The sequence below is a fragment of the Typopeltis vanoorti genome, chromosome 14 (genome assembly GCF_054136105.1).
Source record: "Typopeltis vanoorti isolate ZY-2024b chromosome 14, IOZ_Tvanoo_1.0, whole genome shotgun sequence".
Classification (NCBI taxonomy): domain Eukaryota; kingdom Metazoa; phylum Arthropoda; class Arachnida; order Uropygi; family Thelyphonidae; genus Typopeltis; species Typopeltis vanoorti.
In genome coordinates this window covers 49,584,437-49,611,460 of record NC_143562.1, presented here as the reverse complement: position 1 = coordinate 49,611,460, position 27,024 = coordinate 49,584,437, and the positions used below count along the sequence as shown (strand labels likewise).

The 27,024-nt window shown below is 35.5% G+C and overlaps 1 protein-coding gene across 1 annotated transcript in view; it reads right to left on the bottom strand.

Moving 5' to 3' along the window:
• Positions 1-27,024, bottom strand: part of LOC150099446 (cytochrome P450 4c3-like) — a 92,432-nt gene that overhangs the window by 54,819 nt on the left and 10,589 nt on the right. Inside the window, exon 2 of the mRNA XM_090404358.1 lies at positions 12,777-12,836. Within this exon, the coding sequence (XP_090260484.1) occupies positions 12,777-12,836 (60 nt within the window). The remainder of the gene's footprint in view (positions 1-12,776; positions 12,837-27,024) is intronic.

Genomic DNA, 27,024 nt, shown 5'->3' with positions numbered 1-27,024 from the left:
CGTTTGGTTTTCAGTAGGAAGAAAACATTCATTTTTCAGAAATAACAGACCGCCTTCATGGTCATACATTCTTCTGCAGAAAAACAAAAAAAAAAAAATATTCCTCCATTTAGAAGCAACAGTCTATAGAACTCTTTACAAACTTCATGATATTTCTCATCAATATTCATAGCAAAATCTTCCTTGATGATTTGTTTAACTATAACTTTAACTACTATAACACATATCATAGATACTTCGAACTTGCGTTTATGACAACTAATTCGTAGCGTGAACCAAATCCCATAAAGACATTATTTTTTCTGTTATAATCGGCTTACTTATTTTCACTTTTTTTCAGAAATAGTTTTATACATCTGCCAATATTCATTTTATGTGCTGCAGATAAATCTCCAAGCGTGCCATCGTTTTGTCTACTGCCATATCAATGACATGAAAATAACCTTTACTGCTTCTTTTGAAATATTAACGTTTGTATTGCATTATGCTGAAAACATTATCATTTATATTCTTTGATAAGGCTATATTAATGGGGAAAAAGAAGCGTACATTAAATGTGTTTACAGAAATTTTCCAAAGGTGTTTTAATAAGGATATAACACACTACCTTATAGGCAGGAAGTTTGTTTTTTTTGTACTATGAGGAAACTAATCATCTATATAATGTTGATTATTATAAAAGAGATACATGACCTTAATTATAAGGAAAACAGTGCAAAAAAACAAAACATTAAAATGTTGTTAAAGATAGATACAGCATTTTATTGAACAAATATTGCAAAACCTATCTAACATCTAACCACTAAACACAAAAGAGAGAATAGACTGCTAAGAATTGTAGTCAGATAACAGGTGTTTCCTGTTTTCATCTAAACAACAAAATAAAACAAAGCATAAAACAGAGCTTGTACCATATTTCGTGATAAAGGTTAAAAGGAGAAAGAAGAAATATTTCAGAGATGATTTTGTTAAAAATAACTATAATCTGCAATCTTGTCCATATTATTGTACAAAGATAACGAATGATTCTCACACCATACAAAATATCACATAATATGGAAACTAATAAGAAGGAGCGTATATAAAATTCAATAGATATATTCCGAATATTGATCATATCCAATAAATTACAACAAAAACATTACCTTGATTACCTTGATGGACCTGTGGTTTCAGTCAGGATTTCTCCATGACTGCAGGTCGTTAAGAGTCCAGCTATTCCTGTCTTGGGCCTTTCTTCTCCATTTTCTTCCAACTTTCTTAATCACTGGGTCTTCCCACCTTAAGGCTGATCTTTCAGGTTTCCTTATGGTATCTCTCGGATATCACTTTGTAACTCTGACTGTCCATCTGTTGTTTCTCATTCTGGCGAGATGTCCTGTCCATCTTCTTTTGCTGTTGTAGATTGTTTTTATAATATCGGTGAGTCCAGACTTCTTCATGATTTCTGTGTGTCTTACATGGTCTATTTGGTTTATATTACATTTCTATTGCACGTGGAGTTGTTATTAAGCTTTGTTATTCTTTTAAAGTTGTGTTCCATGTTTCACTGCCATAAGTTAATGCTGGTAAGATGTGACTATTGAAAAGATGGGCTCTTATGTCTATATCTATGCTTTGGTTGGTGATTGTTGATTTTATTTTGTTGAAGGCTATCTAACAAAAACATATTTTGTGTTAAAGCAAATGTATCGGCCTACATAAAATATCTGAAATGGAACCAGTTTAAGAAAGACGATGCGAAATAAACCAAGAAGATTATTGAATACATCTCAACGAAATATGAAGTATCATTTTAAAGTTTCATTATCCTTTCTTTACGTTTTATGAATCCTTCTGTTAGTGTCTGTTTTCAAACTGAGAGACTACTGTAAGAAATTCCTGATGAATTTAGCCATACAGGAAATTAGAAAAATTATTTTTAATGTTAGCGTTATACTCTGGTTATGTGGAATTTATTTCCCATTGAATTTACATTTCCGTTCATTGCAAAAGTGTTTTCATATGTTTAATGTACTAATAACATTTCAATTTAATTTTAGTTTTTAATTCCACAATATCACTCACCTCATTGGTAAACCATCGTTGAAAAAAGGTTTTAGGAACTTGTACTCTTCTGACTTAGTGGTAAGAGATTTGGTGCACAAAAAAATCTGCAAATAATGAATACTAGTCAGATAGTTTGAAATAAACGTCTGATTGTAAAACATACTTCAATGTGGAATCAGTTCTTTATATGAATGTGAAATCAGCTCTTTGTTCGCAGTTTTATTATCTTACATTGCAAGTATTGCAAACTGTTGAATTTGTCATCTTTGCCGAATATGTATGGCATAACTGCAGAGGAACCTGTGTAGCAGAGCGAAAGTGGCGTTTGCATTCCACAGCCCTTGACCATCCGCAAGAAGATCTAGGTTCAAATCTAGTCTTCGATTAGAGGAACATTCGACTAATTGCCAAGTTAGTCGATCTCTGAGAAGGGGCGAAAGCGGTTTTTGTCTCATGGAAACTCTGGTTTTCCGTGTCGCAAATTCAGGAAGATTGACTGTAGGATCCACACTGTCTCCGACAACAAATATTTAGTGTTAGGATTAGCGACCACGAGATAGCGGCACTTATCAGCCAGATATTGTTAGTGATTGTGTTGGGCCAACTCTTTCTCTAATTGGCCTGCAGTGGAGATTAAAATAATCCCTCGGTCTGAAAAAAAAGTTACATAAAACCTAAAAATGGCCTCCTCTTCTAATTACTGTAAGGGAATCAAAGTTGATGGCATTTTTTATATATTATATTAAGTATTATATTATACATATATTATATTGTGTATCATACAGTAATTACATAATAACAAATACTTATAAGTAAATACTACATAAACATCTATTACATAACAATACCCTCTAAATTCTGCTAATTTTGCATAAATTTTTTTCACGACATTTTTTAATAAATTTCACACAAATGTATTCACACTATTTTCAATATATACATGAACACGAATGTGCATACAAATACTTATACATGGAAAAGATTTTTCACTAGGTTGCAAATTAGAATAAAATACATAAGAAATTATATTCTTGTTTTACCTTTCTATCCGAAGGTCATCAACCAGAGTTTGCGCTTGAAATACTTTCAAAACTAGGAAACTCATATATAGAAGTTAATGGCGTCACACTAACTACCTTTGTATCCCATAACGTTAAGCACACACACACACGCTTTCGGATGTGTATAATGTTATGCATTAAGGGAGGGCCACTACCCAGACCAGTTTCGACCTTCACTGCGTTATCATTAGTGGGTTCCAGACTCCGAAAAGATACGAAGGCTGAATTCATGTAGAGGTCACCTATACACGTTATCCGCGGGGTTAGCATAGTGGCTTTGCGCTTCGCAACCATATGCCTGGGGAAGTGGCGTCCTAGGTTCGATTCCCGTCGGACACGTGAGAAGCTGAAGGATTTTCCTCAGCCGTAGCCAAGGTTAGCCGGTCTTGGGCGTTGACAGCAGGTTTTTTCAGCCAGTTTATCTGGGTTTTTCATCCCGCAAGCAGGCAAACCAGCCCGGTGAAAACTCAAGGATACATCCAAGAATACTTCGAGGCAGGAGTAACCATTCTATCCTCGTATTTCGGTTACGAAATTCAAGCATGTTTGGAAGGTTGTGGGCCTTAAAGCCCTGTTAAAGCCATTGGGATAGACCTATACACGTCGCACAGACCTATATGTAGAGGTCGCATAGCATAGCATTGTAGACGTCAGAAAGACATCAGAAAATCCAGATAACTATCAGTTTCTCTCTCGGGAAGGTCTTGAACCATACACATAATTCCTTGAACATCACTATGGGTATAAAAAAGTTATATATATATATATATATATATATATATATTGAAGATAGATACCAAGTATTTTTTATATATATTCAATATATTTTAATCCTATTTTCAAAGTAAGCAAACAAACAAGTAAATCACGTTTATCACAAACATGATTAATCACAAACAAACAGATAAGTAAGTCACATTTGCGCCTGCACGTAGTGCAAGTCTGCGATAACTCATGGTAGTGCCACACTAAGTTGCCTCAGATTTTCACTACGTCCAGGCGCAAACATGATTTTCTTGGTTGTTTGCTCACTTGGAAAATAGGATTAAAAACCAAGTTTAATCAAATATATATATATATATATATATATATATATATATATATATATATATATATATATATATATATATATATATATATATATATATATAAACTGGCGGCGACGCCTGTTGTATCTTTTTGTTGTCGAAAGCGGTAACGATGATAAGTATTGTGTCAACTGCTTATGACATTTTTTTTCATTAGAATCCGAATTATAGTGCTTGACGAACGGTCGGTCGTCACGATATTCAACCGCTTCAAAACTTCGAGATAAAACTCACCATTGACGTTTCGCAAGCGGAACGAATTCTTTGTGTAAAATGCCCTTGGAATCGAAGAAAGAAATCAGCATTTTCTTTACTTTTGACTTCTCCAAGCGACTTTTTTTTCGGATGTCCCTCTTCTCGTGGTCTCCTCTCAGCAGTCTGGCGCTTTGTTTCGGGCTCGTACTCAAAACACCACTTTTCATCATCAGTAACGATTGTTTCAAGAAAGTTTGAGTCCTTACAAGAAGCTTTAACAAGGTCCTTGCAGTGTGCAGTTCGATACATTTTTGGTCGTCAGTCAACGTTTGGAATTTAGGGTTTTCTTTGATGAAATTCACGCACTTTTTGGATGTTAACTTCGCTCAGTCCAGTTTTTGGACGGACTGGCTTTTCGTCGTCCTCAAGCGTCTCACGACCACTTTGAAATCCCTTAAACCACTCGTAAACTTGAGTACGGGATAAGCATTCATCACCGTACACTTCTTGAAGCATTTGATGCGTTTCGGTAAAACGTTTAACATGTCTAACACAAAAGTCAATCGCAGCTCTCTGTTTGAAACTCATTTCGTCAAATAAATTTTAAGAAACACAGTTCGTCAAAACACATTGTCATCTTGGCACTGTAACTCGGCTTCTAATGTAACAAATGTCATAAACAGTTGACACAACACTAATGAATGTTACCGCTTTCGACAACAACAAAAAAAAAGATACAACAGGTGGCGCGACTAGTTTCTTCTATTTTCGAAGGTTCGGTTTCTTTTTGGACAGAAGGTGTATATATATTCGAAAACTGAATTCGACGCTCATGTAGATTATTACACAAATTATCCAGGCATAATGATCTTTTACATAAAACCTAGAAAAATCTTAGAATGGATAAACTAGTATCTTCAGAATCGTTCGTTAACAAAAATAAGTTTTTTGTGCGCTGTAACCAACCGAGAGAATAGAGTAGACAAATTGCGTCGAATATTCTTTAACTTCTTTCCGGATTTTGAATCCAAATTATTGGAAGTCAGACGTTGATAATGTGAGTTTCTGCGAAATCTTGTTTGTTTATCAAGTAAATATTTAGTTGAATTGTTTTACGGTCTTCAATTGTCTTTAAACGTGCAAAATCATCCGTGTAAAATGTAAATCGCATAAATATAAATCGTAAAAGCTAAATGTTCATTCGAATATTCACTGCTACTATAGAAACGGAATCGCAAGAGAACGTGATGAAGGAAGTTAAGTATGTTACTTCGGAATTCTAATCAAGTAAATAGAAAAAATTCCCGATTCTTGTTGGTACATTTATTTTAAAGAATAGTTTTAAAAATGAATGGTCTTAATGACATTTTAACAATTAAGAGACAAAACTTTATGCAAAGTTAATAACCTTAAATAATAAAAAATAAATAAATAAAAACGTCTTACTAGAGAAACAATGAAATATTTCTACTTACAAGCATGAAAACGGATTTTTCCATGTTGATTCCAAAAAAAGCTACAAATACTGTCCATATTTCCTATAAACCAGTGTGGAGTTGGACCTGGTGATCCCCAGAGTACGTGGTTGCATTGACGTCGAATAATATACAATAAGAAGACTACGGGCAATAAAAGGGCTATTAATGTAGGATTAAAAATCCCAGGCAGGCAAATTCTTTCAAGATACATAGAGATAGTTTCAATATCTTCCATGGTTAACCAATCGGAGACACCTGTGTTGCTTCTGCAGCCTCTAATGAAAAAATAGCGAAATTATGCGAATTTAAGTACACTCGATGACGTGATCCTATACGTAAATAATCAACCAGTAATATTTTTCTAAGTGATGTTTCGAGATATCTTTACATTTTGGAGGAAAAATGTTTAATTTTCTTCAGTATGCTAGTCAAATTGAGGAAACCTCGCACTATTGCTACATCGAACCCTAAAAAGAAACGTTGCTACTTACATCAGCATAATTCTTAATGGAAATCTTGATTTCTCTTAACAATCATATCCTTTCATCATCCCCTTATCAAAGACAGACATTATATCTGAGAAATAATTCAATACTGAAATGTCTATGGGTGACATCATCCGCATTAAATCTGTTGTTTTTTTGATGGTTTTGATTTGATTTCATTATGATCACTGGAGGTTTGTCCTTACAGCTTCATTACATCAAAACTGACACCTTAGCCAAGTGATAGAGTAGGCATCGCACGAGTAATTTTGCTATATCAGCGAGAATTTTTTATGCACACATAAAGTTATATAGATGCCTCCGTAGCCAGACAGCATACACGAAGCCCTTTGGTCGAAAGACCTGTGTTCGCTTCCCATCAGTGACGTGAGTAATCTTTATCTGGTCTCTTTCGATGAAAGGTGAGTTAGCCAGTCTCGTACGGAGGTAGTGGTTTTTTCTTCTGGAAACTCGGGTTTTTCGTCCCTGAAAACAGACTCAAATTTACGATAAGTACCTGCTTTACCGACAGCAAAACAGAAACAAAGGAAACAGTTTTAGAATATTGTTGATAAAAGTATAGAGTGTAGACGAAACTCGGCCAGTAAAATATAGGAGATATAAATGTTTCACAGTGACTGTTTGAAATAATTATTTAAAAAAGGGCAGAAGGTCGAATTCCGGCCGATGGGTATAGATTTCTCATGATACCCATCTATAAGAAGGGAAATAAAACTTAATGTGAACATTACAGAGGAATTTCCCTAAGGAGTTCCAGGCAAGATAAGTGCAAGCATCTCAAGAAGAGATTAAGGAAAAATTGGGAAAGAGAGACTTGAAGAAGAACAAGCTTGGTACAGGCCACAGAGAGGAGAGGAGAGGAACAGATTTTCATATTAAAAAATGTAGTTGAGAAATCATAGAAAAACAATAACGGTCTGGGTTTAGGTCACGAAATATACATAAGGGGGGGGGGGTGGCAAGAGAAACTATTCAAAACATTTGTTTTCTAACTACGTAGCCATTTTATGCTTTCTTACTCCAGCGACATCTGCCCAAAGCTCTGAAAATTAACCTATATCCAAACTATTTCCAAGAAGCGTGACAGATTCTTGCCATCACATTACTGCCCAATTTTTCTCATCTGAGTCCTCTCTGAAGTAATGGAGAAAACTATCAACAGCCAACTCTTATGCTACCTTGATAATTCCACTCATCCATAAATATGGATACCATCGATACCGTTGCACAGTGGAATTGCTCACCTACGTCATACATCAGTACTAAAAACAAATAGAATTACTCTTTCGTTCAAGATATTGCTTTACCCCAAAATAGCTACTAACTCTGTACAAATCACATTTCCACCCATCCATTAATTACTGTTCTCAAATCTGGAGTGATGTGTCTAAGAGCTCCCTAAAAATGATGCAGTACAGAAGAGAGCAGTGAGACTGATTATCGACTTACCTCTTACTAATTCACTCGAAATACTCACACAATCGTCTAGTATCTACTGTCTGCTTCTTCTATCAATATTTTTATGGTAAATTTTGATCAATGATTCCCGATTTTCTGAAATCATCATCCCTTCACAGTCCAACCCCATACTCATAAAACAAGTTTCTCTTCTTTCTCCTTCAATCCTATTGCTGCTGTACTCTGGAATAGCTTTCCGTCCCATAAGTTTCCCAAGGAAGACAATGCACATAACAACTTAACATAACAACCTCTATCATGTGCCCAACAATAAAAAAGCTTCTCTTTCTCTAATCATAGTACCTGACGTGCAGTAGAATTTACAAGATGATTCTGTATAAATCTAGAATTTATATGGTTTTTCTATGCAAAATATAATCGCCAAATATTTTTCTAGTCATCTGTGGTTGAAACATGTTGCAGCCACCTATACTGAAGCAGATTTAAAAATAATGAATTCTCTTAAAAGGTTTCAATTTCCATTTTTTCACACCATTTTCTCCCATATAGCTTTGTAGGATATAAAAAGATGAAATTGATACTGATTCTGGGAATCCTGAGGGTGGAGGGTCTGAATTTGGAACTTTTTGCTGATCGCTGCCTTTATCTATACATGCAGGTCGGGGAGGAGGGACTGGACTTAAAAAATGTCACTCGTATCTGATCTAAAGTAAATACAACGCTCATTGAACTAGTTTCTGAAGAAGGATTGGTTTTTAGTCATATTAATTTCTTAATATGAGATTATCAATAATGGAACAATGATATTCCCTAATAATGGAAACAGAGCACTATCGTGCTTCAAATCCAATTCCAATTTTCTTTGACTACTGAATAGAACATACTTGTTGTATAGCGCACGTATTATTTTATTCCTACATGAGCCCAGAATACCACCCTTCACAAAAAAAATGGTATCCTAAAATTAACCATAACACCTCAGTAGAACCCTTAATTGGCACTGCTTGTAGCTGATCTCCCCCACAACCTGTTGACAGCTACAATTCATAATCGTAAACCACCACGTTTCTTGACCGATATCCCAGAATATTGATAACGCCTTCAGTAACATAACAACCTGCTGATCATCCCTAGATTTTATGCGACCATACTCGCTCTTAATCTTACTACTCATACATTACCAATCGCTAATCTCAAACCTCCGCATGAACCCCAGCTGATAGTGTAGGTATTTCCCTGATGCCAGTAATACATTTATCCTTCCCTTCCTTTCCTTCCTTGCGCTTACCCTTTTTGGTACGTGGTGACTCGACGTCGTCATGATTCCTATATTATACCCATTCAATTTAAATTCAATTAAAGCTAATCATGAAATTATAACAATAAACTTTAATAAACCTGCTCATATATACAAATCACATATTACGGTGTTTAGACAGAGTGTGAAAATTAAAGCTGCTCTCCAGTTTAAACCACAATTGAGCAAGATACTTATCGTATCGTATTACAGTTTTCAGTAGGTGCAGAATTATTACGAATTATTATTGCTGTTATTGCATTGGAACCTCTTAGTGGGCCCGAAGGCTGCTCATAAGATATACACCCCATCCACACAATACCTATGATATCTTTCCTCGAATGTATTAACCGACAGAGAATCATACAAAATTCTTGAAATCCTATGATATCGTTTATTTTTCTGCTTATGATACAATTTTGCAGCCCTAATTTGTTGTCATGGGGAGCATTCTATAGACTACTCTTCATATTGGTCCTTAGTTTTTGGATCCCGTCCAAATTCTTTCATCATGAAGAAATATAGACGAATAGTTCTTAGAAGAGTTACGCAAATTATCAAAAGTTAATAATAAGGAATGGTATTTTCTAACATAGGATGGTTGTGTCAATTCAAATACCAATTAATTCTCTGAACTATGTTGGCCCGGTCTGAATTTTTATATACCACCCGAACTCACTACTATCAACACCTACAAATACCAGCCTTCATTAATTTCCTGTAGTATATTTCTAAAACGTGTGATAAATCGCTTGTGATCTCTTTATCCCAAGCCCATAACTACAGTTTTCTACATTAATCAGATCCATTATGCCTGGTCCATCTTTATCACTACAGTCTAATTAAATAATCCTGAAAGCGCTACACAACGCCTTGGTTAATTTTGTTATTGAAGCTTACATCACTAATAAATCACTGAATGAGTTCAGTAAGCTACCAGAAATGGAATAAAGTAAGTTTGTCAATTGTGTAACAGCAATAACTTGAATTCTCAGAGACGTTACTTTGATCTCTTACTTTACTTTCGCTGTACGAGCAAAGCATATTAAAATTGAATTTTTATCCAATTACTAGCAAAGATAAATGTTTCAATTTTTTTTTGTTCAGTCATCTTTAACTATTAACAATAGTCAATATTGGTAATTGCACCAAAAGCATGGCTTTAAAATAATTGTCTTACTCCTCTGCCGTAAATATTCAGGGAGACATATTTATAGAGATATTTTCTAGCCATTTACAAGTTTTTTTCTTCTACCATTCATCTTGCATTAGCCTCAAAGTGCATTGAAGGATCTGTGATAAAATATCCCATTTTGCTAATGAAAATTGAATTATACAAATTAAAAGAAAACCTTGGTGACTTCTGACCTAGGATAAGATAAACATTCCTGGATCCAAGGCTGGACATTTCAATCAGCCATAACCAAGTTAGCGGTTCTTGAACGTTGACAGCAGAGTTTTTCCACCAGATTATCTGAGAATTTTCTCTCCTTAAACAGGCATACTGGCCGCGTGAACGGACACAGGCTACCGGCATTGGATATAGTACGGCAAGAAAGGCAAGGGGAAACCACCTTGCACATAATCAATTCCCTAGATGGTGGCGTAGCTGTCCCTAAACAGCCGAAATGCTATAACGTCTACAACATACGTAATATATTTTGAAACTGTTAGGTGATGAATTTCCAACTATGTTTCCGATTTTTGAGCGCTATCATGATGACTGCTCGACAGTTTCTCTGATGCCATTTAATCTCCAGAAAAACTGCACAGTTGTTTTCTAAAACCATGAAAACATTTGGAAATCACAAAGCAACTGGTTCCACTAACCGACGTCCAAGGCGAGAGTATCCAAAGAACAGTACATACTGCGAATTTAAGTAAAAATTCTAATCATCTGGTATCAGAAAAAGAATGAATGAGTTACTAAAGTTAAAATAAAGTGCCAAAGGCTCCGTTTCGGCGATGCAAATTTTATAAATTAATTGGATATTAAATACAACATCATTTCAAAGCCGAAAACAGAAACTATAAACGTTTTGTGCGCAAAATTGACCAGAGAGCTTGCGGGAATATACCTCCGCAATATTAGCCATATTACGAATTACATTAGCCAAACCTAATAGAAAAAGCACGAATGCTAAAAGCGCCCGTATATTGCCTTCTATTGGTCCATTTTGATAGGTTTCACTAGTCTAACAGCTGTTTCAAACTCATTGGTTTTCGTCAGAGACTAGGCAGAAACCTAAGTGAGAAAAAACTCTCAGTACTAGGGAACTTGAAGTGTCGGACAGGAGTATTGCCTTAAGCGAACTCTCGGTCGGTGCCTAAAGTATTTACAAAAATAAAGAGCAAAAGGCTTCATTTCGACAATGAATGATATTAGAAAAACTGAAAAGCATGTTTAAATGATTCATTTTACATGAAGATGAACTACGGTTTTCTGCTAATCTTTGTTGCGTATTTTAATAATGGAATAAATATATTTGATCATATATGACTTAAAAATTACACACTTTGTACTGCCTTCTCATGGCAAAGATATAAAATATTTGTATTATGCTGTTACACAAAAGACAACAACAATGAATTATTAAAGTGATGAAAAACATAATGAGATTTTTATTGTTATTTGTGTGTAGCAGATTGCAAATTTTCTTATTATATTCAGGAGTTTCGTATCCAAGTATTGCTTCCTTTATATACTGCTGGAGATGTTGGTTTTCATCACATCATTTGCGTCTGAGAGGAGCTGTGTTAGCTAAGAATTTTGGTTATTTATGTAAGGCATTTAAAGTAGGTAGTCCCATACATTTCTTTATGGAGTTTATATGTTCCAATATCCTCGCATTTATTTTACACTGTATTTCTGTAAAACATTTCGAATTATGTTCTCAGCTTGATGTTCATTGATCTGAATTTCGAAGTTAAATTTAACTACATCCTGATGAGTTGCTGTTACTGGAGCTATCTGTTTATTACGTAACTCTGCCAGCTAATTTAGTAAATATTTATTTGCAAAAAATCAAATTCTTTAGATCCATAAGCCTTTGTTCTGTTATTGCGGATTTGGGGAATTTTTGTTTTCCAAATTAAATGCATACGCTTTATAAAACCTTGTTTTTCTGATGTTGTTCTGTAAATATGAAAAATGTAAAAACATTGCATATCGTCTTTATTTTCTTTTACAGTTTCTTTCTTTTCTTTGGGTTCTTTCTAGTCGCCTTTCAGCTTCCTGCCGTGGTTGCTCAGCATTCAGGGCATTATAGTAATAATAATAATTATTAATATTATTATTAATTATTTACTATAACAAGACAGATTTCAATTTTTAATTGGAGAATTCCATTCAGTATAGACGTATTTCATCTTCAACATTTTCTCCAGGAATAAAGGAAAAATTTCGAAAGATATAAAATGCCAGCAGTGCACTGATTAAGCACGGATGGTACAGAAAAATTTTATCGCTGGTATTTCATAATCATTTTAAATTATTTTAATATGTATATAGTAATATATATAGCATAAAAGGTCAGCGTGGTTGGCCGAGTGGTTATCCCACCCGCTCATCAACCAATAGTCTACCTGTACGAATCCCGCGGTGGGTTGTTTATGATTGTCTTTTACTGAGAGATGAAATTCTTCACCCGGTATGAAATCCCCCCCCCCCCAATCCCACTTACTGGAGGACTAAATGTCTTGAAATGTTTCCATGTTTTGTCTTTAGTTGAGGGATTCCCGACCTAAAATTTAAAAAAAAAAAATAGAAAAATAAAAATTTAATAAATAAGAATGAAAAAATTTCTTTAGCCCTCCCAATGTATAAAGTTTCTATAGGTTTATAGAGGTCTGTCGCAGTGGAAGACACAAAATAAATCAAAAAGTGTAGCATGCAATGTCACTTCAATAGTACGCTTGGTACTGATAGAACAAGAACTCAATAGTTTGAACAGCCATTTTGAGAAAACACCCACTCCTATTAAGAATAAAATCAACTGATTTATATAGATATAGCAAAAGGATACAACAGTTAGATCAAAAACATTTAATAGTCTGATTGGTAATCCGCTGCTGCGTATAAATTCCCATCCAACTGTTTATTGCAAATACATATTTGAAAAATGTTGGGGGAAAGGAAAGAAAGGGGGATGATTTTTTCCATCTGATATATATACGAAAGGCTGCAAAACACCATCAGATGTCCAAGGATGGACATGTAATGGTGTTTGGATATTAGGTTATTATTGAAGGTATGGGAAGGGATATGAGCTCTTTCTTGCGAGAGGTCAGACCGGACTGAATATTGGTGGAGATGAAATCTACAAGGTTGTCCATGCCGCACTGAGATAAAGGAAGGAGATCAGAGTTCAATCCACTAGTCGTCTTGGATCTTGAGACTTCTGTCAATTTCGCAACAAAAAATAGCTATCAAACGAAAACATCGACCTGTTGGCCGAGTGGTTAGTGTGCCAGCTGTCCAACCAAAAGTACTTCCTACTATCTAATTTTACTGTGGGCATCGATGATTGTAAAAGCCTCCCTTGGGCGAGCTTCTATAACTCATTGAGTTTATGAGGCTGGACTGTTTTTTGAAAGAAAGAGCAAATGGTGCGTGCTGTCATCCGCAAAACTATGAATGAGATCTGAAATCTGCAGTTGAAGGTAATTTGTATACAGGAGGACGAGAGTCGGTGAAAGTATAAAATCATGTGGTACTCCGGTGTTGGTTGGGAAATCTGAAGAGAGGAACAGCGTACATAGGAATAGCAATTTACTATGTACGGTTCCTATGCCTAACTGAATCAAATGCTTTTGAGATATCGAGATCATTTAAGTAATTTCTCCGAAATTTTCCATTGCTTCAGTCCCGAGGGCTGATAAAAACTAGAAGATCGGCTACGGATCAGAAGACAGCCGGGATCCATATTGGCGGTTACTGATTAGTCTTTGAGTATCTCCGAGATTCAAACGTTGACTGTTGCTGACCTTATCCATAGTTTTAGAGAGACCAGAAGTGAGAGCAATTGGAGGTTCGTTTTGGCTGACTTTTATCATCTTTCTGTGGAATAATATAGAAGCAGTAGAATAGAAGAAGAGGCAACACAGGAGAGTTCTGAAACACAAGTGTTTACACTCAGGAGGAGATAGCATCAATACCAGACGCCTTGTTTATGTTTAGATTATTAAGGATTCTTCAGATTATTTTCAGGTAGAATACTATGTATGAAAATGGAATGAGTAATTTTTGATAAGGTGGAGGGATGATATTTTTCCACAGTCATCAAAGTAGGAATTGGTAGAGAAGAGTGACTCCAGTAAGCAGTTCTTTTCTTTGGGTGCTCGGGGGAAGTATAGTACCATATAGGGCGATAGTAGTGTATAGAGAAATCGCATTTGGACAATGGTTGGACGAAGGACTTTGGCAATCGGTACTTTCAGCAGCTATTTGGACAGGACGCGAATTCGCATTATTTGGATTTGTTGATTTTTTTTACAACTCTTAAGAGCTGCTGTATAGGAAAAGTAAACAGCTGTTCACTCATGCAAATTCAAAGAATGTAATCATGGTATGCTGAGTTTATTGCTGGTATTTCTCCAGATTTTTATGAAGTAAGGCTTGTATGGTGAGCAACAATTTTGGAGGGATGATGAACGAAGACCATTCTTTTGTGGATCGAGAGATTTGAAGCAGTAGTTGGACCATGGGAAGGACCTGAAGAAATGACGGAGAAGTAAAGGACACGAGACTAGAACCTTTCGGGTAAATGTTGTTGTTCGTTGACAAAGTAGACTTTTATGCGATTGTGGTTCGCATTACCAAGAAGAGAACTGATGATACATAGTCGTTTGGAAGTGGAGCTTTTCAAGAGGAGATCGAGGATGATGGTAACTTGGAGGGATACTGGTAGGGAGATTGCAGAGCTGTGATATTTCATTGCTAATGAAATATTACGTTGCTGCTCATTGCCTGCTTGGTCGATAAAAATGGAGAAGCGAAGAGAATTTGAGTCGTGGACGTCGAAATCGTAAGCAGAATCACATCACTGTTATGGATATTTCGGCTGATGATATTTACGCTTTAGAAAGAGAAAGAGAGAGAGAGAGAGAGAGAGAGAGAGTTGAAGAGCTCAGAGTGGTTTGGTTTCAGGAGAGACAGAAACAGCAAATGTTCGTCGTTTGCTTTGGTAAGAAAATTTTGCGGTTGTGAAAACGTATTCGAGGTTATGCAATATCCAACATGGAATATCGATTGAAATATGGGATGACTAAGAAACTGTGTAATGTTTAGTTTGGGCAGTTGAAGATCTGTTGTAATTAGTAATTCTGTTTTAGATGATGATATGTGGTGGTGTATATTGTTGTTGTTGATGTTGCTGCTTAGGTAAAGAATAATGTTGGCGAGGTGTATACGAAATTTTATTTTTAGTGAGAACTGACGTGAGTTTTTGAGTAACGTTGATTTTAGTAAAAAACAACGTTAGTTGTTGTTTTTATTAATTTAACTGTTTTTACGATAATACAAAATTTTTCGATTTATCAATAATAGTGCTTCTTTGAGTCGTATGTATGTATGTATGTATGTATATGTATATATACATATATATATATATATATATATATATATATATATATATATATATATATATATATATATATATATATATATATATACATACATATATATATATACATACATATATATATATATATATATATATATATATATATATATATATATATATTTATCTTCCGTGTATCTTCCGCCGTTTCCTATTCCGATGAAGATTTTCATCGAGAATGTGAAGCTGTATGGCGAATAAATGTCGCGGACACAGCTGCAGAGCGCTGAGTTTAAGCTAAAAGCTGACAGAGTTACAGTTCATAATTTAATTTATTTGAACCCCATTTGTTTACTGCTTACCTTTTTTCCCTACTTCATCTAAAAATAATAAAAAAAGTTTCATAAGAAGTCTGTCGTAAGTAAATTATGAAGTACTAATCACCGAAAACAACAATACTGTTTGCTATTCAAAGTAATGCCATTAGACATGCGTTTCTATTATTGTATATCTCGACTAAGAGAAATGATCTCCATTGCAAGTATCGTCTTTTCACAGAACCTTAATGCTATGAAATGACAATTAATCTCATGCACATAGAGTGTTATGGCTATGAAATTCATACACAGTCATCCCTCGACTTATCTCCGGGTCTGTTCCATCCGGCAGGACGTAAGTCGGTAGATCAAATCAACAGAGTTATAAGAGTTAGGCACTTAAGCGTAATAAGTATACTCTCATTTTAATTTTTAAAGCTTATTTTAAAACTGTACTGTGCGTAATAGCCATTATAAAACAGGAGAATAATCACCCAAATCTTCCTCCACAATCACCGTTTCATTACCTTCCGAATGTGAAGGACCAGACTGCAGCTCCTCTTGTGTAACATTTCTTTTTTTAATTAAAATATCAAACGTGATTTGCTTATTCCTCTTCTTCTTTTCATCATATATTTGTTCATAGCAAGCAAACGCATCATGTTCGTTCTATTATTAAGTAGCGTTCAACACAGGGGTCCGTGTCTTCATCCATTTTGAGAACATCGCTAACTGCAAAGATCATTTCTGCAAGACCATTCACTGTAAATTGTTAAACTACCTCTTCCTGTTTCTTTTTTCCCTCTTTTGTTCTGCCAATTCTTTGTTGGTCAACTCTTCAGGGGAACTCTCTATAAATTGAATTATGTCGTCGTCATTCACTTCGAGATTCCAATTGCTTGCTTCGCCCACTATTACGAACTTCCAAAACCATGCACAAACCTTTTTAATGTATTTTTTTCATATGCTACTTATACATTGAGAGATCAATTCGTCCCAAGCCACAGCAATATTTTTAATAGCATGATAAATATTCAATATTTTCCAGAATTCCATGAGAGTCTGGTCATTTCTTTCAGTAGCAGAAATGGCTTGTGAAAAAGTCCTCCGTGGAATATAAGCCTTAAACATTGCAAGAACTTCCTCATTGCAAGAACTCCATGATCCATCAGTTGGAACAATGAAGTACTATTTGGAGAAAGAAACATGACCTTGAACTTGGCGATCACCGCTATAAGACGGATGACCTGGACCATTATCTAGAATCCTCGCATGACTATTAATAATGGCATCCTCAAAAAATGTTTGAGTCGACCACAACTTCTTTTTGCTCCGATAATGAACTGAGAATATGCTTACTAATGTTTTTGAAGATTTCGTGGACCCTCATTATGCCATATCACAAATGCTTTTAGTTTATATCCAGCCACATTATCCGTAACAGAGTCGTAATACGGGTATTAAGAAATTTGAAACTAGGTATAGATTTTAGCTTTTTAGGGATTCCCGTTCGGGCATTTTTTCCCGAAACAATGACGTCTCATCTATATTAAATATTTGCTATGGCAAATAATTTTCCTCCGTAATAATTTTATCCAAGTTTTCCACAAACTCCTTGGAAGCCTTATCAGCATTTGCAGATTCCCATACATTTTCAAATTATACAGCTCAAAATGCTACTTGAATCTCATGAACCAACCGGAAGAAGCGTTGATTTCGTAATCCTAATCGGGTTCTGCTTTCTCCTTCAATATCTTAAAGAGACTAAGTGCCTTAGAAGTTCTGGTCATAGTACTAAGAGATATGCGCTTTTGGTTCAGGTCCTCTATCCATGATGCAATTAGCTTTTGCATATCACCGATGGTGCCTTGTCGTTGCGTCGTCGCTATCGTCGATTTAATGGAAGCAGATCCTTTCACAGCCTCTAAGATTTTATCCTTATTTTTAAAAATGGTCGTCACGGTAGAATGAGACCATTTAACCCATTAATATAATAACGCATAAACCATTTCTCTAACACACAATAAACAGAGGAACTCTTGAAGATACGTGCCGACTACCGACGAAGTTGCCACTAAAAGTGCTGTTGCTACTGCGCGTGCTTGACCTTACGCTCGTTAGCGTCTTGTTCGAAAGTATAGCCGAAAATATTATATATTCCCTTATGATATCACAGAGGTATCTTCGAAAGGACGTAAGTCGAGGGATGACTGTACTTATTATTATTCGTTTCTTTAGTTTTTCGAGATGAGAAACCGAATTGCCGTAAGGAAAATCTTACATCCCAATACTAATCGACTAATGTTACCTTGAATTGCAATATGCTTATTGCAACTAAAAGAACGTTAATTGCAATAAGCATACTTATTGCAATTAAATGTACGTTAATTGCAATAAGCATACTTATTGCAATTAAATATACGTTAATTACGATAATTGCAATACGCATGATCATTGAACTAAAAAGTACGATAATTGCAATAAGCATACTTATCGCAACAAAATGTACGTTAATTGTGTTAATTGCAATTAGCATGCTCATTGCAACTAAAAGTACGTTAATTGCAATAAGCATAACAATTGCAACTAATTATTCATTTTATAGACCGCAATCGACTTCAAGTCTTTTTATTTACATAACCTTGTTTCTAATAAGTAAATTGTCATTAGAAAGAATAATCTGCATGATGATTAAGGAAATTTTTAGCATAACATTTTTCTATATCGGGACACTAATATATCCTTGGTGTGAGATGGGAGTGCTCTTGACGTTGATTGGCAAACAATTATGAATTGACGTAGCTATTTAATAAGTACTTTGTGCAAACAGTTTCCTCGGCAATCTCCATAAGGAAATACTAGTGTAAATGGACGCTCAAGAAGGTTTTAATATGCATGAAAACATATTACAGATGTTTTCATAACGTTGTCACAAGTTACGCAATCGCCTTTTAGGCATATTCCTTAAGAATATAGCAATGAATTCATACAGACCGTTTATTTATTTTTATACAGAGTCGATAGAGAACCTCCAAAGCTCAGTCAGTATAGACGAAGACCTGTAGACGAAGTCGGAAAAACTCGGGTTCTAATCATGTTTAGAACGTGAGGAAACTTTATCTGGTCTTTTTCGACTAAAAGTGAGTTAGTCGGTGTCATACGGAGGGAAGGGTTTTTCTCCGGAAACGCGGGATTTTCGTTCCCCATAAAAGCAAACCTGCCCCATGAACGTACACTGATTACAGTCAATAATACGGCCCTCAGGGTTGCAGCAAGGAGTGACGACCTGGCTGCATTAAATAGTCGTAAGCCCTCTCATTAGGGAGCTCAACCCGTCGTAGGAAGGATCGATGGATGAATAAGATTAATAAGAAATTATTTCTATGGACTCTTTTCTTCGATGCGAATCTCATCCACGAGAGGTTTTATAAATATGTCGTAATTGCTGTAGGAGAACAAAGGGTAAGGTAATCGGGATCCTTGCTAAGGATGACTAAACATAAAACTTTCTTCAAGCCTCAAGTAAGCAGAATGGCAGTTGCTCTCTGGGCAATGATATTCTTCTTCAAGCAGAATTCTTTTAAAAGTATTTACGTCAGCTGTGGGGTTCGAACCCAAAATCTATTAGTTGGAGAGTAAAAACGCTATTCACTCGGCAATGAGGCGGAATAAATAAAAAGTGTGACTTTAATTAGAGGTAAACATTTTTATTCCATATTTTCGAATTTATATATCACTATGCTATATGTAAATTTTATTACAATACCAAAATTCAGCATAATGTTTCAAAATTATTTTTCGCAATAACTCCCTAATAATATCACCATAGATATATTTGTTAAACATGTCATGTATTTGTTAAAATTAAGTTGCCATTCACTTTCATATGTATTTAAATATAAATATTCATAGAGCAAGAGATATCCCTTAACAAAAGACCATGTTTCCTTGACCGGTCTGTAGTTGTTCCATTTCACCCCTTTTATCCTTGTTTATAAATGTGAAAACATTCTACAATAATTTCCTCCTTCCTCTAAACGAATGCTTCGAGTATTTCTTATTAAAGACAATTCGATCAATGCGAGGGGAAAGTTTTGTCATGCTGTAGCTCGTTTTTAGTCAGTTCTGTGACTCTATACTAAGGAGTAGCAAGCTAGTTTCTGATATGCACATACACGAGAGGTTCGCTGATCAACGTGTACTACATTAGTTCGTGTATGGGTGGATACTTGAATGAAAATGTGCTTCGTACGAAAACCAAACATTATGGAGGAAGGACCGAACTTATTACAGATGTTTCTTTACAATTTTACACTCTATATATACAATATCAATGGATATAATCACTCTATATTGCATACTTTTGTTACAGTTATTACATACATTACTTACATTTGTTTACATATGATACATTACTTACATATGATACTTACATTACATACATTTGTTTACATATAATACATACATTACATACTTGGGTTTAGATGGGATACATCTTGGATGAGAACTAATTTATCTGCTTTCATCCTCGAAGCTTATATGTAAGCTTATCTGAGGAAATCTGAGAAATAATAATTTTTTTTTATTGATCTCTTAAGATATTTACAGGTACAATAAACATCTTGAGTGAATTGCAACTTATAGTTTTACAGAATTCAGCACAAAGTGCTACATTTTCTACATTGGATTTCAATTAAAATTTTTAAAAGTACTTTTTGCCTCTATATTATGTATTCACAACACATGTTCTTCTAATATTTACAATAAAGATTATACAGAATTTTTCAATATTGAATATACTTAATAATAATAATAATAATAATAATAATAATAATAATAATAATAATAATAATAATAATAATAATAATGTATTTATTTATTTATTTATTTATTTTTATGTGTCAGGTAAATTGCATACATAGAAGCTGTAATAATTATATATATATATTACATATATATGATATTTATAACGCATTACAATTGCAGACACTTGCAAGTTAATAATTTTCTTCCTCGAAGCTTAGCAAAGCTTATCTGAGGAAGATAATAGATGATAGATGGTGGTGGTTTCTTGGTTATGTTCCTATACTGGTCACAAGCCAGGTGTTGATTTTACTGTTTGTTGCTACGTGCTTGGAAGACTTCAACTGATATTACAGTTTAACTTTTTTGTGTGTGTGTGTGCTCATAGGGTTGGATTTAGACATGGCATGTTTGTTTCTTTATGTTCTTTTAGTGATGGTTTTTTGAGAGGGGCTTTCTCATAGGTTTGTGTGGGGGGAGGAGATAGAAACAGAAGTTCTCTAATTTTCATTCTCCTTATAATATATAGTGCCTGTTTCAGTTCTCTGTATGTTCCTAGGTTTCTGTTGTCGAACGGCAGTTTGTTTATCATGTCAGGTACTTAGATGTTTCGGGTGGCTTTGCCGTGGTGATTGTTGTATTTATATGTTACGTAGTTTGTTGACTGTGATCTTCTTATTTGATATGTTGTTCTGGTTATTCTATATGTTGGGCTGTAGTAATGTTTTAACATGACTGGGTAGTGGCGTAAGTGTTTCACCTTAAATATTTTGTGTTTTGTCCGTGCTTCCTGCATAAGAGTGGGTTGTTCCCAGAATATCAGTTTTACCATTTTATCTTGCAACCATTGTAGCCTGTTAAGTCAAGTCTGCGCAGAATGCGTATGATGTGATTGCATATCTTAAAATGTTTTCACATAATGCTTTATAGATTAGTATTTTTATGTGGTTTGGGGCAATATCTTTTAATCTGTATAGTTTGCTTGCTATTATCCTAAGCTTGGTATGTAGGTAATTTGTATGGCTATTCCAACTTTGATCCACATCGAAGTGAAGTTCGAGATGGCGTGTTGTTTTCACCTGTGTGATGGTTGTGATTTTAGGTTCTGCGCTTTGTGTATAGGAGGATGAATGTCGGATTGTGATATATTTAGTTTCTATGGGCAGGGTTTGGGGGTTTTTGAATATTATAGGGTTTATATATGTGCCGTTTTTTCGGTTAACCAGTTAGTGATTTGATTGATGTTGCATATTTGTCTAAGTGTTATTTGCATTGTTGTGAATGGATACTATGGCCGTGTCGTCTGCGTACTGGAAGATTTTACTTTTTAGGGTAAGGTGGCTTATGCCATGTGTGTATATGTTAAATAGAATGGGAGATAGGACAGCTCCTTGCGGTACTCCACAGATTACATGTAACTCTTTGCTGTATGCTGATCCTATACGTGTGTTGTGATTTCTGTTTTTCGTGTATGATTTAAACCACTGGATTAGACGACTTCCCATTCCGATATGCGTTAGTTTCGTTAACAAGGTTTTGTGTTAGTGTGTCAAATGCTTTTGTTAGGTCAATGAATGCCAGTAATGTTATTCTGTTTTTATCCAAAACAGCGTTTATCAGGTATGTAAAATCTTCCAGGAGTGTTGCTATTCCTTTATTTTTTTGAAAGCCATATTATGTTTTGGGTATGATTTGAAATTTTTTAACGTATGTGGAGAGTTTGTGATGCACGATGCGCTCCATGATTTGGTTGATTACAGAAAACGTAGCGATGAGTCTGTAATTACTTATAATGTTCCTTTTTCCATGTTTGTCTATGGGTTTGATTAATGCAATCTTTAGTGTTTCAGGTTTGTGTCCCGTTTCGTTGATTTTATTTAACATGTTTTGTATGGAAGTAGGTTGGTTGAGTGTTTCTTGGTGTCTTTTGATCTGATTCCTTCTATTCCAGGCCCTTTGTTAGGATTAATTTTTTGAATTGCAGTGATAGTTCTTTTGTTACTGTGGGGAACCACATCGACTGGGTTGCTCGTGGACCTAGTGGAGAATATTCGTTTGTGTGAGGAAGGGTTGTTTCTTATAGTTTTTTGACAGAGTTCACGAAGTGCTGATTAAAGTTGTTTATCAACTGTTTGAGGAATTTGGGGTCGTAAGCAATGCTGTGTTCTATTGTTTCTGAGGCAGTGGTTGTGTGTATATTGTCCAGCATTTCATTAATCAGGTTTCCTTTATGTCGTTCTGAGCTGTTGTTAATTTGGTGCTGTTGTTAATTTGTTGCTGTAGTAGTTTTTTTTTGCCGTTCTAATCTGTGTTATTAAGAGATTCCGTTTTCTTTTGTATTCAGTTTGTAAAGCGATATTGTTTGGCTACCTCTTAAGTTGTTTCCATAGAGAATCTTTTTTTTGTATGTCTGTTAGGATGTTTTCTGTTATCCATGGATTTTGTTTCGTTTGGGGGAGTATTTTTATTTTTGTTAATGCATTGTTATATTTTTTGTTAGATGCAAGTTAAAGATTATTATACACAGCTTCAGCAGAGTCTAAAGATGCTATCTGCATCCAGTCTGTTTTTCTGATTTCATCGTTTACAATTGTTTCGTTTAGAATGATGTAATACTGTTTTGTAGTCTCATTGAGTTTTATGGGTTCTGATTCAGTGTGTAACTGTAATACTGTGAAATAATGGCCTGCCAGTTTTCATGTTATGACGGCTGCTGTGTGGCTGTTTGAAGGGTCCTTTATATTTATATGATCAATGCAGGATGAGATTGTTGTCTTTCCGACTATATTTTCTCGTGTATACGACTGTATGGATGGGGTTATGTTATATGCCGATAATAGGTCTAGGTATTGTTCTGTATTGTTATTTATGTTCCTAATGTTTATAGTAATGTCTCCTATTATTATCAAGTATTTTGAGGTGCCTACTTCCGTGGCTGAAAGCCATCTGTTTAGTTCTTCTGGGAATTTTGTGGTGCTTAAGATGGGTGGTCTGCATATTGCGTTTAACATCAAGGAGTTTTCTTGTTTGATGTTTTTAATTTCGATGCATATGTTTTCTGCGTATTCTAATTTATTGTTTATTTCTATTATTTTAGTTTATGTCTGGTAAATAATATTATACCACCGCCTCATTTTGTTTGTCTGCAGTGTTTGTGTTGTTGGAAGTGTGGCATTTGGTAGGTGGATGCCGCTTCGTTTGTCGTAGATACTTCAGTCAGTATTAAAATGTCTATTTCGTCTATATCTTCCTTCAGATAAGCATGCAGGGTCAGCCAGTATTTTTGATTGCTTCTGATGTTGATGTGGAAAATAGATAGTCCTTTTTTCGGGATTGTCACTTGTTTTCATTCTATTATTGATTTCAGAATGTGGCAATTATCATGATCCGGGGTCATTTCATCTGCTTGATGGTATGCATTCATGTTGATTGGTGTGCTGTTCCTTCTTTACGACTTCTCAATATTCCTTTCAATGTGGCAGCCTGTTGAGTTCTTCTATGGATTTTTTTTTTCGATTTCGATGCGTCATGTGTCTTTCTAAGGAATATTTTGCTGTCTTTTATCCATATAAATTGGTAATAGTTTTCTGTTTTTACTTTCCTCGCTTGGTAGAATAGTTTCTGATAATATGGCGTTAGGTATTCGGACAAGTATATTGGGGTATTTTCGTGGTCTCCTTTCAGATCCTTGACTACTGTTTTTTAATCCTGCTAGCTTGTATAAGTGTAGTTTTTGTTAGGCTGTTGGTGAGTCGCACTACGACGGGAGAAGGACGGGAATTATTTCCTCTTTTCCTTTTTTGTGGTAACTGATACACTGACTGGATGTATTTTGATTCAGTAGGAGGGTGGAGGGCAATATTTTGGGCTTAGTTCTATTACGGTGTCTCTCAGATGTTCCGTAGCACTTTCTGGGAGACAATCTACGAGGAGATCGTTTTTGTACTGCTGTTGGTTCAAGAGTTCGTACTGTTGCTTTAAAGAGTTCAGTTCTTGTTGTTGTTCCATTATCTCTTTAATTAAATTATGCTGTCTTTCAGTTAGCTTTTTAACGCAGTTTTTAATTTCTCTAACGGTCTGTAATACACCTTCTACCGAGTTATTATTAAATTTAATAAATTCCTCATATTGGTTGAATTTTTCTGTAATTGTTCGGTATGTTTTTGAAATAGTTCTCCAACAAAATCGATTAAACTGTCTTCTTTGTTTTGTAATCTATTTTCAAGTAATGCATTTAAAGTTGGTTACCTGGGTTTCCGTTGTTGTTTTCTTTGTTTTAATTCCCTCTGCTGTAGATAGCTGTTTACAGCCTGCGAAAATACCTAATGCAGAAAACCCTTGTTTTCTGCATTAGGTATTTTCCGCCTGCGGTCGAAGGAGATACTCCATTGTTGTCTTTGCAATGGGGACACTTCCACTCGTCACGAATCTTCTTTAATTTTCGTGGCCAAGTAACCTCGGACAATCCTGAACATAGAAAATGCATGTTAATCTTGCAGTTCCCACAAGTTTAATAATAATAATAATAATATGTTTAAATATATAATCTTCTTCTTCTACTACGCGTTAATCCCGCTTCCTATGCAGGGTCAGCGTGTTACTTTTATATGCGACTTCTTGTTAGTACTAATCCCAACCGACCCGTCTCCTGGTCTGCCCCTGGGGTGAAGGGGGATATATTTTTGACTGTAGAGGCGTATGTTCACGGGGCCGGTTTGCCTGTTTGCGGGATGAAAAATGCCAGATAAACTGGCGAAAAAAACCCTACTGACCGCGCCCAAGACCGGCTAACTTGGCAATGCCGGAGGAAGATCCTCAAATTCCTCACGTCTACAACGGGAATCGAACCTGGGACATTCCTTCCCCAGACATATGGTTGCGAAGCGCAAAGCCACTAGGCTAACCGCGCGGTCATATAATAATAATATTAATTAATATAATATTATTATACATATTCATTAACGATGTTAATAACCTGGCCACACAAAGTCAAATATTTCAGTATACAGATGGCATTGCACTACTGTCTGTTCACATTGACATCAACATGGCTCTCGCCAAATTATAACAAGACCTAAATGAAATTACAACATACAGTACTCTACAAACACTCAGTTGTATTCAAAAGCACCAGATGTTAGTAATACATAATCCGAGAATCATTTACCCAAAACCCCTACACTTCCCTACACTTTCAACTACTGATCATTCCATCTGGGGACTACTTTAAAATATCAAAAACAAAGTCAGATTTCTTCCCCCAATATTCTCTGACCAGGGCCTTGCTCACACAGATGTAGACAAAGCAGAAGTTATAGTATACAATTTGAAGGAGCAATGCAGGCCTTCTTATGAAAACCTTGACTTTGACCACATATATAAGATTCGCAGCAAGGTCAGACACTCACTCAAACTTCCTATCACCAGCACTGACCATATTGCACCAACATCACCTGCTGATATATATGACATTATTAAAAAAATTAAAGAACAAAAAACCTCCTCAGCCAGACAGCATTACTAATCGGGTGATCTAACTTCTGCCCCAAAAAGCAGTATTGCACTTGACCAGTATAATAAATGCAATTTTAAGATTTCACTATTTTCCTTCCACCTGGAAACTGGCTGATTTAATTCCTATACATAAGCCAGGCAAAAAGCCCACACCTACCGCAAAATTATCGCCCAATCAGTCTCATCTCCAATCTGGGTAAGGTTGCAGATAGGATCATCTTCTCGCGACTCAAAACTTCAGTAAATGACCTAAACATACTCCCTAAAGAACAGTTTGGTTTGTCGAATACATCACCACCAACTACAACTGGCGTCAGTGTAAAGGAGCTGTTTTCCTAGACCTATCCAAAATATTTGACAAAATCTGGCATTTTGGACTCCTGCACAAACTTATCTGAGCCGGTACATCACTAACAATAGTTTATATAATTCACTCATATCTTCAGAATAGATCAACGAAAGTTAAAATCAACGGTTCTACATCATCCCAGCGCCATATCTTTGCCGTAGTGCCGCAGGGATCTCTACTGGCTCCATTGCTGGTTTCCGTGTACATGTCAGACATCCCGCACAATCCAATGACTTCCAATTTTGGCCCTGTATCCGGACGATACGGCAAAACTAACCAGATCTCTTAGACCCCATTTCATTATCAGAAAGCTTCAAGAAAACCTTCTAAAGTTGGAGGGTTGGTTCTCCAAGTGGAGATTGAAAGTCCTTCCCCAGAAAAGCTCAGC